At 44.8% G+C, this 18,783-nt stretch overlaps 3 protein-coding genes across 19 annotated transcripts in view; all 3 read left to right on the plus strand.

Annotated features, from left to right (window-relative positions):
* LOC134552424 (serpin B6-like) overlaps positions 1–1,328 on the plus strand; it is a 25,877-nt gene extending 24,549 nt beyond the window's left edge. For all 9 annotated transcript variants that reach the window (XM_063401123.1, XM_063401102.1, XM_063401112.1 and 6 more), the window contains exon 8: positions 1–1,328. In XM_063401123.1, coding sequence (XP_063257193.1) covers positions 1–411 — 411 coding nt within the window. In that variant the 3' untranslated portion in view covers positions 412–1,328.
* The window catches only part of LOC134552489 (serpin B6-like), a 13,984-nt gene extending 5,983 nt beyond the window's left edge, over positions 1–8,001 (plus strand). Inside the window, exons 1-8 of one of the 7 annotated variants that reach the window (XM_063401209.1) lie at positions 1,492–1,598; positions 2,265–2,369; positions 2,774–2,951; positions 3,982–4,119; positions 4,740–4,857; positions 5,093–5,235; positions 6,706–6,873; positions 7,535–8,001. In XM_063401209.1, the coding sequence (XP_063257279.1) occupies positions 2,784–2,951; positions 3,982–4,119; positions 4,740–4,857; positions 5,093–5,235; positions 6,706–6,873; positions 7,535–7,939 (1,140 nt within the window). In that variant the 5' untranslated portion in view covers positions 1,492–1,598; positions 2,265–2,369; positions 2,774–2,783 and the 3' untranslated portion in view covers positions 7,940–8,001. The other 6 variants (XM_063401203.1, XM_063401187.1, XM_063401177.1 and 3 more) reach the window with 6 other exon arrangements.
* Positions 8,002–9,558: 1,557 nt separating this feature from the next.
* LOC134552413 (leukocyte elastase inhibitor-like) lies at positions 9,559–18,258 on the plus strand. Of its 3 annotated transcripts, none has more exons than XM_063401077.1 (7): positions 9,559–9,686; positions 11,024–11,199; positions 13,197–13,334; positions 14,146–14,263; positions 14,877–15,019; positions 15,831–15,998; positions 16,737–18,258. In XM_063401077.1, the coding sequence occupies exons 2-7, from the start codon at positions 11,032–11,034 to the stop codon at positions 17,136–17,138; spliced, it is 1,137 nt and encodes a 378-aa protein (XP_063257147.1). In that variant the 5' UTR covers positions 9,559–9,686; positions 11,024–11,031; the 3' UTR covers positions 17,139–18,258. The 3 variants fall into 3 exon arrangements, with proteins under 3 accessions (XP_063257147.1, XP_063257158.1, XP_063257141.1); XM_063401088.1 differs by lacking the exon at positions 9,559–9,686 and adding an exon at positions 9,947–9,967; XM_063401071.1 differs by lacking the exon at positions 9,559–9,686 and adding an exon at positions 10,042–10,335.
* Positions 18,259–18,783: the final 525 nt, after the last annotated feature.

Consider the following 18,783-nt stretch of genomic DNA (forward strand, 5'->3'; position numbering starts at 1 on the left):
CTGGAAAAAGAATTTACGTATGAGAAACTGAGGGGTTGGATCAGTTCTGAAATGATGAAGTCTACAGAGGTGAGGTTGTCTTTACCCAGATTTAAACTGGAGGAGGATTACAAACTGAAACCTGTTCTAAGCAGCATGGGAATGCCTGATGCCTTTGAGCTGGGGAAGGCAGACTTCTCAGGAATCTCATCTGGCAAGGAGCTGGTGCTGTCTGAAGTGGTTCACAAGTCCTTTGTGGAAGTCAATGAAGAAGGCACTGAAGCAGCTGCTGCCACAGCTATGCCGATGTGTGGATGTTGTGCCATCATGTCCACTCCACCACAATTCACTGCTGATCATCCCTTCCTCTTCTTCATCCGGCACAACAAATCCAGCAGCATTCTGTTCTGTGGCAGGTTCTGCTGTCCCTAAGGAGGAGATGTCTGGGCAGCACAGGTGCCATCACACAATAAATGTGCATTTCCCTGGAACAAGGTGTCTCCTTTTGCACTAATTGTCTCTTTCAGCTGTGCCTGAACCCTCTTCTGCAGTGTTGATCTGAGGCTTGCCAGGACTATCAGAGCTGCTTAGACAAACACAGCCCCAGCCATGGCCAAGCCCCTGCACCTGTGTGCAGAGGTCTCCAGGTTGCTGCTGACACAAGAACCATCCCACTTTGCTGTGTGAGTGCTTGTGTGCTTGACTTCACTCTGGGTGTCCAGCAGGCAGAGTCAGGCAGTGAGAGCCCGTGGCAGGGAACAAGTTACCTTTGCTTGTGACAAGGCTGGAGCGAGCACATTTGTAGCTGCCCTCCCCTTTTACCTTCCAGTCCCATCCCTTTAGTGCCTTGATCATTTAGTGCCTTGATCCATTGCCTGGAGCTGAAAGGAGTCTGTGGCAGCGTGTTCCAGGTGTTGCTGAGCATCCTGCAGGGATGTGGGCTTTTGGCTAACAACTGGCCAGCACTTAGGCAAGAATGGGAATGAAAGATGCTTTTATACCTGATGTCCCTGTGAGGTGTTTGTGGGGTGAGTACCTTTGTTTCATCAGCCCAGGACAGCTGGGTTTATTCCCTGTCACCTGGTTCTGGTCCTCTAACAAAGAATGTAACAGAAGGGTGCATGGTGCCTGTGCAATACTTGAATGACAAAGCCTTGTGGGTTTTATGGGGTTTTTTTGTGCTACTGTTATATGTTTTTGCTGTTAATATTTTCTTAGACACCACAGTTTACCTGTATAATACCAAAGACACGGGTGCAATCGCTTTCCTTGCACTGGGATGTGTTTGTGGGGCCTGTTCCTGGAATAATAAAAGAAGTGCGAGCGCTGCAGGGGTGTTTCTCTCGTTTTTCGATGCTAAGGGATGGGCGGGCGCATTGTTCAGCGTGTGGCAGGAGCAGAAGGCCGTGGCGGCGGCAGGCGGGCGCTGTGGCCGCCGGGCAGGGACGCGGCCGGGCGGGCTCGGCTGCGCTGGGGCTGCGCGGGGCGGGAGGGGAGCGGGGCAGCGTCCGCCCTGTCCCCGCCCGCGGGGCATCCCCCGGGAATGGGTCGGGCTCAGGAAGGAAGGCGGAGATGGGCGCTGGCCTCCCGCAATCGCAGCGCTTCTCGGGCGCCGGGGGGTGCGGGCTGTGCAGGGCTTTGGGTGCCGGGCTTGCACGGGAGGTGGAAGGGAAGGGAAGGGACGGGAGGGCGCGCTCTGCGGTGTTGGTTTCGATGTTGGCTCGGGAGTGCGGGTGTTCTCTTCAGCACGGAGCTCGATAAAAGAACATTGCAAAGGTGCCGTGCCGATTGTGTGTCTGCTGGAGAGAGCTGACAGTGACATTTGGAATTTCTGTGGGAGGACTGTGCAGGAAATCCCCAAATTCTGATGGAGACTCTTCCCCGTATTTAGGTCTGAAAGGAAGCAGCAAAGCGGACAGTTCTGCTTTAAGAAGTGTGGGGGAAGCTGCTGTGTGATTAAAATGTGTGGGGTGTGCCGGGTCCGTGAGTCTGAAATACTTTAACCTGCAGTCAGGCCAGCACAAATCCTTCCAATTTCCAGTTACAAGGAAAGGAATTTTTTTTAATATAATGCCATTAACTTGGCGTGATAAGTAAGGATGGGATATATGAGTAATGTGGGGAAGAAATATCCTGTTACAGTGTGACAGATTTCTGCTTGGTATAGTTGGGGTTTTTAGTTTGTTTTGGGGAATTATTACTGGGTGGGGATTTTTGGTTTTGTGGGAGTTTTGGAGGGATTCTTTGTTTAGAGATTGTTGCAGTGACTATGAAATTCTTGGTAGTTTTCTTGCTGTGAGGCAATTCCTCCTGCCGCCTTCTCCCAGCCTGGCTGGCAGGTTTAAAACCCAGCGTGCAGACGCAGAAGGAAGCTGCAGGCAGCACTGAAGGTCTGTTGACTTAGAGAAGGTAAGAGTTGGTAATTCCACCGTTCTGAGGTCTAACTTTGGCTCTGGTGGTCCCATAAAGGCAAATTATTATCTGTGTGAAGTCAAGAGAGCTTCCTTTCAGGAAGTCCTGAACAGAATTCTCCTGTGCTGTTGTGCTGATCAGCTCCAAAGATGTCACACTGTGTGACACGGGATTGAAATCCAGTGCCAGACTCTAAACTGGTGAAATGTCTCAAATGTGTAGTATGGGATCTCAGGTGCTTGTGGCACCAAATCTGTCTCCATTGAGCTGATAATTTCTCAGCCTTTGCTGCCTAGTTTACACTGGGAAGTTTAAAGGATGAAACAGCTGTTTTGTATTCAAATAAATGTGATCCATTCTTGTTCTGTGTTTCATGTCCCAGGCTCAGAAGCATGGAAAGCCTCTGTGCAGCAAACACCACTTTTGCTGTGGACCTGTTCAGAAAGCTGTGTGAGGAGAGAAGTGGGAAGAATGTGTTCTTTTCACCATTTAGTATTTCTTCTGCTTTGTCTATGGTTTTGCTGGGTTCCAGAGGTAGCACTGAAGCCCAAATAAGTAAGGTAGGTCAAAATAAAGTGAAAATGGGTGGCGTGTGCTGGGATCGTCTGAGGCACAGATGTGTCTTACAGTCTGTGACATGCACTTGTGCTAACCTGTGATTGTCACTGTGGTGTGAGAGAGCAGAGCTGTTCCTGTGTTGTGTGTGTGCAAACAGAATCAATTTTCCTTGTTTCTGAAGGGGGAGATTCCTTCATTATGAAGTGAAGAGTTTCCTGGGTTTAGGTTTGTGGGGGTTTTTTTAATGGTTTTTGAGACCAAACTTCTTTATTATGTAATTAGGAGGAGCCTGGAACTTTTTTATTGCTCATTGGGTGGCTACATGAATTATTTTCTTTTCCTTCTTTGCTTGGGGTTAAAATCCTATGATATATGTTCTGAAAATGAAGCCAGATAAATAAAAATACCTTAGAAATCCCACAGACTGCATTTGAAACTGGTAACTGCAACTTGATTTATTCCTTTTTAAAAATGTAGTCCGGTATGATATATCTCTTGGCACATGTTTTATGTAGGAAGTGACATATTAAGTTCAGACACACTCATTTTGGTTTGGATGTTTGGTTCCTTTGCAAGGTGGGACAGGAGTAGAAAGTCGTATTGTGTTTTCATGTAATATATAAAAAAATATTCTGTAAACCCTGCATGGTTGCCAGAATTGGAGATACTCAAAATCCATGTAGACACAGCCCTGGTCTCCCTGCTCTGGGTGTCCATGCTTGGGCAGGGCTTTGTCCCCACAGGTTCCTCCCCACATGAGGCATTCTCTGATCCTGTAGCATTTGGCTTGAGGGAAGGAAAATCAGGGCTGCTGCCTCTGCTGCTCCCTAATTTAGGACTTGTGCAACATCTGGGTGGGTACATCAGATATGTTTTGCATGATAAGCTCCAGATGGGAGGTGTGGTGAGAAAATCTCTTGGCTTCATGTGACCTTATTTAACCTAACATTAATTTTAATATAAAACAATCCTGCTGATCAAGTGTGCTTAGAGAAGTTATGGACACTGCTGTGGGTGCTGGTCTTTGTGCAGGTGCTCTCTCTGAAGGATGCCCAGGATGCTCACAATGGGTATCAATCCCTTCTCTCTGAGATTAATGATCCAAACACCAAATACATCCTGAGAACTGCAAACCGGCTCTATGGAGAAAAGACCTTTGAGTTTCTTGCAGTAAGTAGCCATTAAATTTGTTATCATTCTTTGTATAATGTATTTGGTGCCTCTTTCTTCTGGAGGTCAAGGCAGACCTTTCTGGTTTGCCTTCCAAATACTTGCACTGAGAGCCAGGAGTGCAATAGATTCTGGCGGATCCGGTGTCTGAACTTGGTGGAGAATTTCCTTTAAATGATTTGTGTTCTGAGTGGACAAGTGATGCCAAGCCAGGTAAAATCCATCAGTCTCTACACTTGAGGGTTCTATCCTCCATTTGTATATTTGGCTGTGCAACAAATGGTGGTTATGTCTTTTATCTAAAGTCTGGTAAAGAAACATATAAAATCATATGTCATGTCCCTGAAGCACAAAATAAAACAAGAAACATCGCTCCCCACATGCTTTTCAATGAAGTGTAGAAGTTTGTAGTAGAGTGCATAAGCTGAAACAATGATATCGATTCCTAGTTCATTGAAGTGGTATAAATCCTAGGAGGATTTTGTCAGCCAGAACTTTAATGGCCCTGTATGAAGCTGGGGAAGGAAAGCTGGATGATTTCCTTGGGGAATGCCAGGATCAGCTGTGTCTGAATGAGAGTGAATCCCTTGCTGAAAATGTGTTGTGAATGTCCCTGTTAGTCTTTCATAGAGTCGAGTCAGAAATCCTACCATGCTGGCCTAGAGCAGATGGACTTCCTGCATGCCTGGGAGGATTCCAGGAAACAAATCAATGGCTGGGTAGAGGAAAGGACTGAAGGTGAGTGCTTTGCCAAGTGCCCACTTGTGTGTAATGGCAGCCATGGTTTGGGTAAAGAGCTACTTCAGGATGGAGGATTGTGATTTCAAACAACTGAAATTTAGATCTGTTGCTGTGTCTGGTCCATAATTCTCTTCTCCTTTGTGCATTAAATGCAGAGCAGATACTGTCTTGGATAATAATTTGACCCATGCCAACCTATGAAATAATGCGGGTTTTCCTTTATATCATCAAGGTAAAATTCAGAACCTGTTGGCAGAGGGAATTCTCAGTTCCCTGACCAGACTTGTGTTGGTGAATGCCATCTATTTCAAAGGCACCTGGGAAAAGCCATTCAGGAAGCAGAGTACCACAGAATGGCCATTCCACATTAACAAGGTATGATGTGCTAAAATGCTGACAATATGCTGTTGGGTGGATGTTGTCTGAAATGCCCACCTTTAAGGAGAAATTAAATCTTTCGAGCAGGGTTGCCTTGGCTGGGCTGTATGAGATTCCTTATGCGCTGTCTCTTTCATATGAACTCCCTCTTTGCTGACTTTCTCTGAACTTTCACATAATTCCTAGAACATTTCCTATAGCACAAGGACAGGTTTGCAAGCTTGTGAATTTAAGTCTTCTTCAGTCCCTTCTGCATTTGTACCCGTGAGCGAATCCAAAAGCAATGGAAAAGAAATCTCCTTTGGAGAACTGTGTGCTCTGCAGTCTTGTTCTTAGAAGGAGATCAGTGCTCTTGAGGAGGACTTGGGCACTGGCATGGGCAGGCCATGGCTGCCCCTCAGGATCCCCTGCAGCTCTGGGTTGGCTGCAGGAGTCATCAACAAGAACTGGTGATGTGTCCTCCTTAACTCACCTGCTAGAAGGAACCATTGTGGAAAAGTGAAGCCCTCATGCCTGTCCGGAAACTGTGCCTTGCTACAGTGGTGAAATCAACCCAAGAATGTTTGAAAGTGCTAATATAACTTTTAATTAAGGGAATGTTTCTCATTACCTAAGACTATCTCCAACAGCAACTTCAGAGACTGCTGGACTGATTCATTTCCTGACATCTAGCTCTCTTTCTGTGTGAATGTGTTGAAAAAGCTGGCAGGAGTATCCAGAGACTGTTCCCTTTTGTATTGGCTGCAGCTGTGCAAGCTTAGAACCAGGTCTGAAGATGCAACTCCAACAGGATATAGGGCTGATGAATAATCTCCTTTTGAGTTGTGCTGGAGTACTGTGCATTGCTGCTGCACATGGCCAGTTTTTACCTCATGCTTTACAAAAAGCAGTGGTGGGGATGCCTTAAGTTTTAGCTTTTATATTTTTCAGATCAGTACTGCTTCAGTGTATAATTCTACAACTCCATGGTGTGTCAGCTACTGTTCTCCCATTTTATTCAGACCAAAGAATTTCTCTCTAAGCCTGAAACCCAAGGACGCCTCACTTTCTCAAGCCCTGAAAAATGTAAACAACAGTGAACCAGGGGGTGCAAACTGTGCAAGTGGGGCTCAATTACTTGAGTCTGTAATTGAACAATGAACCTCTGATATGCAAATAGACCAAACTTCGATCTGTCTGAAAAACCTGTGACAGTCATCCATCTTGGGTGCTGTCTCTGTGGGAGCCTGCAGAGCCCAAGGTGTACCCTCTGAAGGCCTTCCCATAAATACCTACCTTAATCCTTGAAGTCTGTCTAGACTCTGTTCTAGGTAGCCTCTCAAGGCGTGAGTGTGGCTGCACTCTGTGGTGTGTGATCAGTTCTCTTTGGTCAGATCCTAAAAGGCCCTGAGTAACTCACTGCCTGCTTCGTAGTTTGAGACCAGCAGAGGGGTTCAGCACTGACTGTTGACATCTCTTGATTTGTAGAACGAGACCAGACCTGTGCAGATGATGTTCAAGGAGGCGAATTTTAACATGACGTACATTGGGGAGCTGCAGACCAAAATCCTTGAGCTGCCCTATGTGGGTAATGAAGTGAGCATGATCATCCTGCTCCCTGATGCAATCCAGGATGGATCCACAGGCTTGGAAAGAGTAAGTTGTTGAGCTGAGTGCAAAGACAGCCTGAACCTTCCAGGGAAGAAAGGCTGATATTGCACAGAGACCTGCAGTTCAGTCCCAGAGTACCTGTGTCCCTGGTGCTCAAGGCCAGCAGAACTGTCCCTCTGCTCCCTGTCCCCAGAGTGACTGTCCCTGCTATGTCAGTGCTGCTCAGGCTGTGTGCTGCTCCCCTAGGCAGAGGCTGTGGAAGAAGGGCTGGTGAGGAGCAGAGGTCAGCTGTGGTTGTGGTGAAGGCAGAGTGGTGATGCTGGAATGTGGAGAGGGGCCTTTGGGTGGGCTCCTGTGCCGTCCTGTGCCTTGTCCTGTAGATCTTGTGAGGTGAGAGCTGGCAGGTGGTGTGTGGCTCAGTGCCTGGAAAGAGGCTCAGAGGCAAGGGCAGGATGTCTTTTGTGGTGAGGGTGGGACACAAGTTTGGGCTCTTTGACACTGTGGACAAGGAGTTTATTACTAAAGTTACTTGAGTCTTTTACTGCCCTATTAGAAATGAAAACCCCCATGGACTTGATGCCTAACCCAGGGGAAAAAAATGCATGTTGTGTGCCATGTGAAGAAATACAGAGAAATCACTTCTTTGGCTATGTAATACTGACTTAATTTTTATTGTAATTAAGTCATTTTGGAATTTTTTCCTCAGCTGGAAAGAGAACTTACATCTGAGAAACTGAGGGGTTGGATCAGTTCCGAAATGATGAAGTCTAGAAAGGTGAGGGTGTCTTTTCCCAGATTTAAACTGGAAGAAAACTATGATCTGAAACCCCTTCTGAGCAGCATGGGAATGCGTGATGCCTTTGACTTGGGGAAGGCAGACTTCTCAGGAATCTCATCTGGCAAGGAGCTGGTGCTGTCTGAAGTGGTTCACAAGTCCTTTGTGGAAGTCAATGAAGAAGGCACTGAAGCAGCTGCTGCCAGTGGGCTGGTTGCAAATTTCAAGTGTGCCATGAGAGTTCCAGAATTCACTGCTGATCATCCCTTCCTCTTCTTCATCCGGCACAACAAATCCAGCAGCATTCTGTTCTGTGGCAGGTTCTGCTGTCCCTAAGGAGGAGATGTCTGGGCAGCACAGGTGCCATCACACAATAAATGTGCATTTCCCTGGAACAAGGTGTCTCCTTTTGCACTAATTGTCTCTTTCAGCTGTGCCTGAACCCTCTTCTGCAGTGTTGATCTGAGGCTTGCCAGAACTATCAGAGCTGCTTAGACAAACACAGCCCCAGCCATGGCCAAGCCCCTGCACCTGTGTGCAGAGGTCTCCAGGTTGTTGCTGACACAAGAACCATCCCACTTTGCTGTGTGAGTGCTTGTGTGCTTGACTTCACTCTGGGTGTCCAGCAGGCAGAGTCAGGCAGTGAGAGCCCGTGGCAGGGAACAAGTTACCTTTGCTTGTGACAAGGCTGGAGCGAGCACATTTGTAGCTGCCCTCCCCTTTTACCTTCCAGTCCCATCCCTTTAGTGCCTTGATCATTTAGTGCCTTGATCCATTGCCTGGAGCTGAAAGGAGTCTGTGGCAGCGTGTTCCAGGTGTTGCTGAGCATCCTGCAGGGATGTGGGGGTTTTGGCTAATAAGTGGCCAGCACTTAGGCAAGAACATTTTTGCAGCTCATGTCCTTAGAGGGTGTTTATGGGTTGAGAACCATCACGACAGGAGACATTGGGTTTATTACCTGTCACCTGGTTCTTCTCCTTTAACAAGGAATGTAGTCTAACTGCAGAATACCAGTGACGAAGCTGAAACAGCTTTCGTGACTCAGGGATGTTTTTGCACTCTCTGTTTCTGAAATACTAATAGAAGTGTAGATGCTGTAGATTTCTGTTTCTTTTTGCTACTATTAGTAGTGCATTTTAAAACCAGTTTTCTGAAACCCCCGAATATTTCCTGTAGTACCAGCTGCTATGTAGCTTGTTTGGGATTCATCACTAAATACAAGTTTTTTTCTGGATAGGGAAACCCGAGGCACTTACTTGGGTTGCCATGCATTATTGCTTGGCCTTGAAAGGATTTCAGGGTATTTGCAAGGATAGCAAGGGAGTCCCTAGATAATAATTTTTTTTCTGGGCCAGACTGCAATGCTTTCTCTTGTTGTTTTGCACAGGTTCAAGCCAAGGTCTGCTAGATATTTTCCAAAAGGTGCTAGATGGCCCTATCCTTTATTCACTGTACAGTAACCCAGCTGTCTCAGGTGAAGCAAACAAAAGCATTTTTTGCAGGGGAGAGGGACAAGACCCTTTTGTCACCAGGATGCATGCCATACGCTCCAGTTACAGGGCTGGTGCTATGCACCTGGAACCAAACCGGGCAGTAAAGCTGGGGACCTCCTGGGGGCCAGACCGAGGACTGATGGAGAACAAAGATCCTGCTACACCAAAGAAAACTCTCCATGCAGTTACTTTCTTTGACATGAGGAAAACAAACAAACAATCCCCCCAAACCCCAAATAAACAAACAACAAAAAAAGGCAAAACAACAAAAAACCTCCCATAAACCCTAAACGAAATAACTTTGTAAAAGATGAGTGTAAATAGAGACACAGGGTGGGAAGGTAGAGAGGAGCCTCCCTGGGCAGGCAGGGTGCGCTTGCCCCTCGGGTCTAAAACACCCGGGCTGTTGGTTAATCCCACTCCCGAAGCTCCCTCTTCCCTCTGCCGGGACACGGGGGACACCCGGACGGGAGTGGCGCGGTGCCACCTGCGCCCCGCCCCCGCCGCCCCGCCCCGCCCCGGCGGGGTCCCCGCGGGTGACACCGCGGTGTTACTCGCAGCTCGGCTCCTTCCGATCCATCCCATCCCAGGTAGGAGGCCAAGCGGCCCTTGGCGGGCCTGCCCCCGGGGCATCCTACGGGAAAGGGACGGTAACGGGATGAGAAGGGGCAGTTCCTCCTCCCCGCCGCGGCGGCGGGGTCTGCGCGGGGCGGGGGGCGCTTCTCGGGCCCGGGGGTGGGCACTGCCGGACAGAAGTTTGGGTGAAAGGCTTGCTCAATGAGGCAAACGAAAGTGAAAGTACGCCTTGGGGCTTGGGTCTGGGTATTTTTAGGGGTCTTGGTGCTCTTTCTTTAGCTCCTTCTTTAGCTCGGTAAGAACGGTGTTTGTCTGTCTGGCACGGAGGAATTGTGACACTTTGCAATTGCTGTAGAAAGACTGCGCAGGAAACACCCACATTTTGTTCTAAACCCCTCCACGCAGTTGGGTTCGGAGGAGATAGAAACAAACCGAGAGTCCGGCTGCCAGCAAGCCCAGAGCAGCCAGACTCTGAGCCGGGCGGGCAGGGAGCTCGCACAGCATCCTGCGGTGCCGCCCCTGGCCCTTGCCTGGGGTTTGGTGCCCGACCCGGCCCTTGCGCCTTTCATCCTGCTGGCGAGCATCTCCCGAAAATGCATCGCTGCTCCGTGACAGCCCTGCAGCTCTGCCTGTGCGGCGCTTCGCTTGTGTCCTCGGCGCTCGGTGGGTGACCGTGAACGCCGGGCCGCCTGCTGTGCCTTTAGGGCCGCCTGCTGTGCCTTTAGGGCCGCCGGCCGGGCCCTTAGGGCCGCCGGCCCCGCCGGCCGCGGAGGCGGCGGGCGGGCAGCTCCGTGCTCGGGCAGCGCCCGCGGGGCACGGCCGCGCTCTCCGCTGCTCAGAGCCAGCGAGCGCCGCAGCCTTTGGCGGGGCTGACAGCGCTCGGGGACGTGGGTGTGCGGCGTGAAGACGGGCAGGTTACTGAGAGGTGTCTGCATGTCCCTGGGCAGATTCTTTGAGTGTTCTCTGTGCATTATAGAGGAGCAGAGGGAATGCTGCAGGAGGAGAGCCCTGGCGTGTGCTGCGTCTGTGAGGCTGAGGGACTTTTGCAATCCTACCAGCACATATACTTCCCATTTCAGATCTGCACGAAAGGAGTTTTTAAAAATAGTGTCTATGAAGTTATCATGATAAGGAAGGTCTGAATACATAATTAACATGGAAAAAAACCCCTTCTTTTTTCAATGCAACTGATTTTTTTTAAGAATAAGGTGCACTGACGATAATATTCTTGCTGTTTCTGTAAGCAGCTGCATCCAGCTTAACCCAGTCTTTACTGTGTGAGTCACACAAGTTTAGACAAGGTGTTTGAAGAATGTTTCCCAGGGTCCTTATCAACTGTTTTATTTTTCAGCTATAACCATGGAGAACCTGTCTAATGCCAACAGCAGATTTGCACTTGATCTGCTCAGAAGGTTTAGTGAGGCCAACCCAACAGGAAATGTCTTCTTTTCTCCTGTCAGTATCTCTGCTGCTCTGGCCATGGTCCTTTTGGGGGCCAAAGGTAACACAGAAGCCCAGGTGTTGAAGGTTAGTAAAATAAAATTATCATTTTATTTACATAAAAAAAGTTGTGTTTTAGAGGAGGGAAGATTAAATGAGGATATTTTTATCTGTTCAAGACAAGATTTCTGTCATGCACACTTAGTCTTCCTCAGACTCTGCAGCTAGTTACCCTCAGCCTACCCTACTCGAGAGCCCTCTGTCTCTATTTTCTATGGCTCTTGTTGCTCATATAATTTCACTTGTTAATTCTTGACAGAGGAAACTAATTACATTCGTTAGTCTCTTTTTAACTGATAATTTCCAGTAGCAAGGCTTTATGAGTTTTCAAGAGACAGTTTGACAAACTGTGACTTTATAGCACAAAATCACCAACGGTATGTTCATTTTTAATAATTCTGTGTTTTTGTAAAAGCCGAAGTAGCATTCTGTGGTTTTATATCTGAAGTGTAGCAGCTGTGGTGATGTAGGTAAGTATCAATGCCTCACTAACAGGCACTCAGGTATCTTGAAGGAGCTAAGCCTGCATGGTTATCCTTACCATAGCTTTAGGGTAGGTAGGATAGTTTAAAAAAAACCTCATAAATTGCAAAAATGGTGCACAAAGGAGTGTGCCAGTTTCCCCTGAAACCTCTGTCACACAAGGGACTCAGTCACTGTTATTTTTGCACTCTCGTTAAGCTAACGCCTGTAAAAAGGTGTATGAGTGTCCTCATTGCAGTCATCATCATGCATTTGCCTATGAATAATTTCACCTTTGTATTCTGGACTTTAGGAGGAACTGTTTTACACTGTTGAGTGTCGCTGTGCTTACTCAATAAAATTACTTTCCCACTGCTTGTTCAAACAGACTTTGAACGTATTTCATGTAATCAGACTGACAGCCCCACCTAGGATAAACCTACTGACAGCAGAAATCATGCATGAGGAACTTAGGGGGAAAATAAATGGCTTTCAACCCATTCATTCACAACAGGGCATGTTCCTGTACCATAATACTTCACTTATGAACACAGTGCTAATTAATGAGGCAGTGATTAGCAATTGTCGAGAGCTGTTTGCAAGGACACGAAAATTTGTTTCCGGGATCATAATTCTATTGTGAAGTTGCCTCCGTGATGTTCTTGCTCAGCCATTCCCCTGTACAGCACAGCTTGCACTGAGGTGGTCAGTGAAGCCTGACCAAAAACCCAGTGAGAGAAAGAGAAGGCTTTCCCCTGAATCCCATCACTGCTTCACAGCAGTCTGCCCTACTGGGAAACACGTGGTTTGAGTTTGAATATGAGTGTCCCTGCTTTGGTGTAGCCATCCCTGTCCATGAGGTCTGGCAGCTTCTGCTGTGATATCTTTAAGCTTTGGCCAGCCAGTCTGCCTCTGGAAGAGGGGGTACTGGTAAAGAGATATTGCAGTAATGTATTTGATCTTAAAGCTAATACTTACTTTGTACATATATATATATATACAAAGTATATATATTTATATATAAAAAAGTATATATGAAGTGCATATGTATTTATGGAGTTATATTTCATAAAATTGTGAAAGGTAATTGCTCGAAGTTTTCTTAATTCCTCACTTGTAGTAGTGCTGGTTCTATATTCTGAAAATATACAACCCCAGGTTCCCTTGGGCCAGCGGGGGAACCAAGAAAGCAAAAGAGTCTCCATAGTATTATCTTCTGGATTCCTCACCTGGAAACAGGTTCTTGGGCCCAGTGGTCTACAGAGGAGAGGCCCACAGAGAAGCAGACAGGACTGGGGGTTTGATCAGGAGCTTCAGCTGTGACTGTGTATAAACCAGGATCACCAGACAAATGGCTGGCATGGGCAGCATAGCACTGAGAGACAGTTTGATTCATTCTTTGAGGTTTACAGAAGCCTCTAAGCAGCTTCCAGCCTTTTCTTTTCTCTTTCTCCAGCTTACCTACTGGATCCTACCTTGCTGCATCAGATCTACCCTACAGATTGACTGTGTTCTTTTAAGACAGTATTAACAGCTGCTAGTTCACTTCTTTGTTATTTCAGACGCTTCATCTTGACCAAGTTGAAGATGTTCATTCAAGATTCCAGGCTCTGACAATGGATATAAACAGAAGCAATGCTCCCTATCTCTTACGGCTGGCCAGTCGGCTCTTTGGGGAGAAGTCCTACAGCTTTCTGCCGGTACAGTGGTGCACATCAGGATGGCATGTGGTGGGATCTGGGGGGGAAAGTGCAGCCACTTGGGAATTTATGAATTAGAACTATTTCCAAGCGTGTTTCTAAACGTTTCTGGGAAGTTGACAAAAGTGGTTCATACTTGCCGTGTTTGTTTCCATAGCTGTGGGCATCTGTGCCTCTCACCTAAAGGGTGTAACACAGCAAACCCTTTTCTCTTCTTGTTCACCTCTGCTATTCTTGTCCTCAAGAGAAGAATTACTTGTCTATGTTCTTAGTTTACAGTGCCTGTCATGACATCCCACTCTGTTGCAACCAGATTTTCAGGTTGCAGCCAGTTCTGTTCGTGTTGCAATCAGCTTTTTAGGATTTTCATCAGAGTAGTACCACATAACTTCGATATTTTTGAAAACACTCTTTATTTGTGAGGGGATATCCAATATGTTTTAACAACATACCTCTTCACCAGTGAATTACAACTTTGTGTGCAAATAGGTTGATATTTTTGTCCCTCTTCAGCTATTTTGGGGAGTTTTGTTTTATCCTAGTTGTGCTTGAGCCTGTTTCAGGAGAATGATGGGTAAATATTGCAATGCCTGCAGTAAGCACCCCATGAGCTCTAGATATGGCTGGTGTACTATGAGGGTGACTCTAAGAGTGGGGAAAAACCCCTGCTAGCTTCAGAACTCCCCCAAGCAACACTGTTAGAACCCCACCTCAGAGCTGGTGACAATCCGAGTTCACCTAACCTACCTGATAATTAGATGTTTGCTTATCTGCATGCAGTGAAAGCTGTTCTTATCGTTCCCAAATCTAGGATTTCCTGACTAATACTCGGAAATTATATGGAGCTGATTTGGCTACAGTTGATTTTCTTCAAGCTTATGATAAAGCCAGGAAAGAAATTAACCAGTGGGTCGAGGAGAAAACTGAAGGTAAATGACTTTTTTTTGGTTAATAACTGGCAGTGTTTCGTATCTTGGGAGCAGGAATGGGCTTTATTTTCTTCTGTCTTTAGAACAGTTTAATTCTGCCCTGGGATACTCATTTGATGCATGGACAGAACCAGAAATTACCTGAGCAAGACATTTGAACAGTTCCATAAGTCCTGAGATTTTTCCCTTCTGCTTTTATGTTCAGGCCATGTGTCCAGGAGAGATGCCTAAACATGGAGATGTACTCATGAGCTGGAGAATTTGTTTTAGTATGTCTTGGTCCATATATATATTGTATATATATTTCTAAATTCAGTATTCTTTAATGTGGGTGTTCTGTAGTTCTTGTATGATGAGTAAATGAGTTGCATGTGACAGTTTAGCAATACTACGTTTTCATCAAATCACTGTATGTCAAAAGTTATAGTAGTGTGTATTAAGAAAAATTACGGTGAAGTAGAGAGACAGGTACTGAAATACACAATATTACAGAAATAGATCGGTATTATATTTGTAGTATTTCTATGGCATCAGTTTCTCAATGTGTATTTTATATGCTGTCAGCTTCCTACTGATGACTTTGTTGTGACCCTTTTTTCTGCTGCTTCTGAAGGCAAAATCCCTGATCTGCTGTCTGAAGGCTCAGTTGATAGCATGACCAAGCTGGTACTGGTGAATGCTATCTATTTCAAAGCGAACTGGGCAGAGAAATTTCAAGAAGCTGACACCACTGATGCACCATTTCGGTTAAACAAGGTAATACAGATACATCCTGGTAGGACATACCTAATGGAAAGGTCCAGGAATAGAGGTGGTAATGTGAAGCTTTGCTTACAGATAAAATAATTAAGAAATACGAAGTAATTTATTAATGTTTTAACCTTTTTAATGGATTTTAGTATTTTTCTGTGTTCAGCATGCTATTTGTTGTCTCACTCACTAGAGTAGTATTAGAGACAATTCTCACCTGTGATTTAGGACCTGGTAGGGTTTCTGTCTGCAGCAGATCAGCAGCTATGAACTGTATCTGTTTGTGATGCTAGGTAAGCAGTCTTAAAATGTCAGGACATTGTGATTAAACTCCATCTTCTTCTTCTATATTCTGCTTATGTTAACAGCTTTACAAGTCAGAGTATGCAGTCACCTGCTTTATGCCAAACAGAGTTAGTTGATCTTGGTTGGCTTAACATTTTCGTTCAGCAATTTGAAGAAACTGTTTCTGTGAGGATTGTGCTATAGAAGCCAAAGGAGAGCCAAATATAATACAAACTCATAATTTGTTCAGAATAAATTTTAATAAAAAGTTATAACATTGTTTATATGATAATATAATAATATAATAAATATTTATAAATATAAATGTTTATAAACAATATTATATTTATTTATATATATAAATATATTAATATTTTTAAATAAATAACAGGCAGTGAGAAGTCTGAAAAAAGCAGTTTTATAATGGAGGACAAGTGTTTACATAAAAGAAATTTTAACTTACTTGTTTGCTATCAGTTCTTTAAATGAGTATTTCCTTAACTGGTACCTTTGGTGCATTTTTTCCATCCAGAATGAAAGAAGGACAGTTAAAATGATGTATCAGAAAAAGAAATTTAATTTTGGATACATCCCTGAAGAGAAGATCCGTGTTTTAGAGCTGCCTTACGATGGAAGAGAGCTTAGTATGGTCATCCTGTTACCGGATGACACTGAAGAGGACTCCACTGGACTGCAGAAGGTGACCCATCTAAGCTAATACAGTTGTTCAATGTTTTTAAGTTCAGCCATTCAAAATTAAAGCCTTAGTGTACCCATGTTCTCAGGGCACCACATCTATCTGGTGTCTTTTTAGACAATTTGCTACTAGTACAGCAGTAAAGAAAAAATGGATGTACTGCATCAGGAAGAAGAGTTGTGTTCTGATTTTGTAGCTTGTGTTCGTGTGTCCTCTGCTGAACTGAACCATTATGGAGACTGAAAAAAGAGGTAACTGTGAGAATTAACTTAGCTTGATTCTTCATTTTTAAGGACAGAATTCATCTTTCAGTAAGACTTTTGAAAGTCTTTCTTTTCTTAGCCATAAAGTAGTAAGGCTGTTTTCCATTAAATGACCGGTTTCTTTGAGCTCTCTCATTATGATTTTTGTTACTTGTTTTTAATTCGGTAATTCCATTTAGTTAGATCACACGGTAAGAAGACTGGCTTGCTCTCAGTGCATATTTTTCCCTTCTGTAGACTGCAGCAAGAAGCAAATGTCTGAATTACTTTGGAAAGTAAAAACGGCACTGACTCCACTTAGTTTTGATAGTATTTTTTTGATCTCTGTTTATTTATCAAAGATGTTCATGATGTATGTTCATTTTTGCATAGCTGCTTTATCCATGTATAATGTTCTGTAAATAAAGCCTCATAATTGTTACGGAAAATGAAACCCTACACTGGTGACAAGTAATGCTCTCTGTCCTTTTAATTCTAGATGGAAAGGCAGCTTACCTTAGAGAAGCTCCAGGAATGGACACGTCCAGAGCATCTGTACTCCACTGACGTGCGTGTGCGCTTGCCAAGGTTTAAGCTGGAAGAAAGCTATGACCTTAAATCAGATTTAGCCGCTATGGGCTTGCTGGATGTATTTGACAGTGGCAAGGCTGACTTGTCGGGAATGTCAGGGGCACGTGACCTCTTCCTCTCTGAAGTGGTCCACAAGGCTTTTGTGGAAGTGAATGAGGAAGGCACGGAAGCTGCAGCTGCCACTGCTGGCATTGCTATGCTCTGCATGGTCATAGAAGAGGATTTCAATGCTGACCATCCTTTTCTTTTCTTTATTCGCCACAACCCAACACAAAGCATACTTTTCATGGGCAGATATGCTTCCCCATAAAAGTTAGCATTTGCAGCAGTTCCTGTTGTTGTTAAAGCTTTGTTCCTGAATGAGTTAATCCTTCTGTCGTGAGTTCCTAGTGATTTGACTGAGATTCTGCCTTTCCATTAAAACAAACCCAGAGAAAACGAAGAGTAATTGATTTTTCATTCTCGAGATTGACATCTCTTAATTGAACAAGGAAAATCTTGACTGTAGGCAGAAGAAATCTTGGAGTAGAAATAAATATTCTTTGAAGAAATGCGCATCTCTTAAAGCACAGTATCAGCCTTTATGCAACCTCACATGGGTTTTTCTGTGTCCACAGCTCCTCATTGTGATAACCAGTCACTCCCTAATAATCCAGTCACTCCTTATGCATAAATACTAGGTTGTTCTTGCAAAGCTATTCCTCGCCTAAAATCTTTCTTTACAAAAACTGTAATAAAATCATTCTAGGCACCAAAAGGCATGTCTCAAACAGCTGGGTTTACCCAGTTCTATCATGAATTAGAAGGTCAGATAACATTTGTTTAGAGACATCTATTAATAGAGAAAGGATTAAGCTATTTAAACAAAAGAACCCCTTGAAACTAGTAGCCAGAAGAATTGCAACACAGCTTTTGAATGAGAAGGAGAAAAAATTAGTAAAAACTTTGGGTGACATGTTTAAAAAGGATTTTGAAAATTTACATTAAATGTTACAGGAAAATGTTTCAGGGATTAGAGGTCTCAGGTGCCTTTTCCAAAGTTCAGAAGCTGCCAATATGACATTAGATTCTAGCCAGAACCTATGTGATTCCCAAAGGATACTTCAGCATTCCAGAGGAGGACTGGGCATAATCTGCAAGAAATGTTTGATGTTTCTCTTTATGTACAAGGGTTCTACATAATACTGAGCTGACTTCCACTACCTCTATGCACAAACCTCTGGTACTGTACCACAGCCTTATTCCTGGTAGCCAATGTGATTGGCTAACATACTGTCAAGTTCTGTGATTATTTTTGGAGGTTATTTTCTTGTATCTTGGGTACTGTAACATTTACCTGTGCAACCTCAGCGCTGAATGGGGCACAGTAATATATATGATTGCAAACTGTATTTTGTCTTTAAGCAACAAATAAAAGCATTTTACTTAAACTTTTGTTCAAAATGGCAATTTTTTGCATGTAATTTAGTATTTCAGATTACCAAAATAGCTGCCTGAAGAGTATATCCAAAGAAAACCACTGGTGCAGCAGGGGCATCCAGCTGTTTGAAGTTGTTCAGAGTAGGTGAAAATACTGAAAACCAAATTGCTCAATAGAAGAGATGATTGCATGAACCAGCAGCTTCCCCTGGAAGTGTAAGCTGAGCTGCTTTCCCCCACAGGGAACAGGGGGAGTCGTGGTTTTATGAAATGGCACAAGCACTTGGTTTGCAATACCTGGCTGCAGAGGCTCGGGTAGGTTTGCGAAGGAGAGTGTGTATTGCAGCCTGCAGATGTGAATGCAATCCTCTCTGCACTGAGTGCTTGGAAAACCCAATGCCTTGCAAACAAAAAGTACTAGCACAAAACCCACGCAGAAATTTGGAACACTTTGGTGTTGTGTTTGCTCTGAGTTTCTGGGCCTTGTTTCAGCATTTTAGCAAAAAAAGCTGCTGCTGTAGATGGGGTTTGCCAAA

The sequence above is a fragment of the Prinia subflava genome, chromosome 1 (genome assembly GCF_021018805.1).
Source record: "Prinia subflava isolate CZ2003 ecotype Zambia chromosome 1, Cam_Psub_1.2, whole genome shotgun sequence".
In the NCBI taxonomy this organism is placed as follows: domain Eukaryota; kingdom Metazoa; phylum Chordata; class Aves; order Passeriformes; family Cisticolidae; genus Prinia; species Prinia subflava.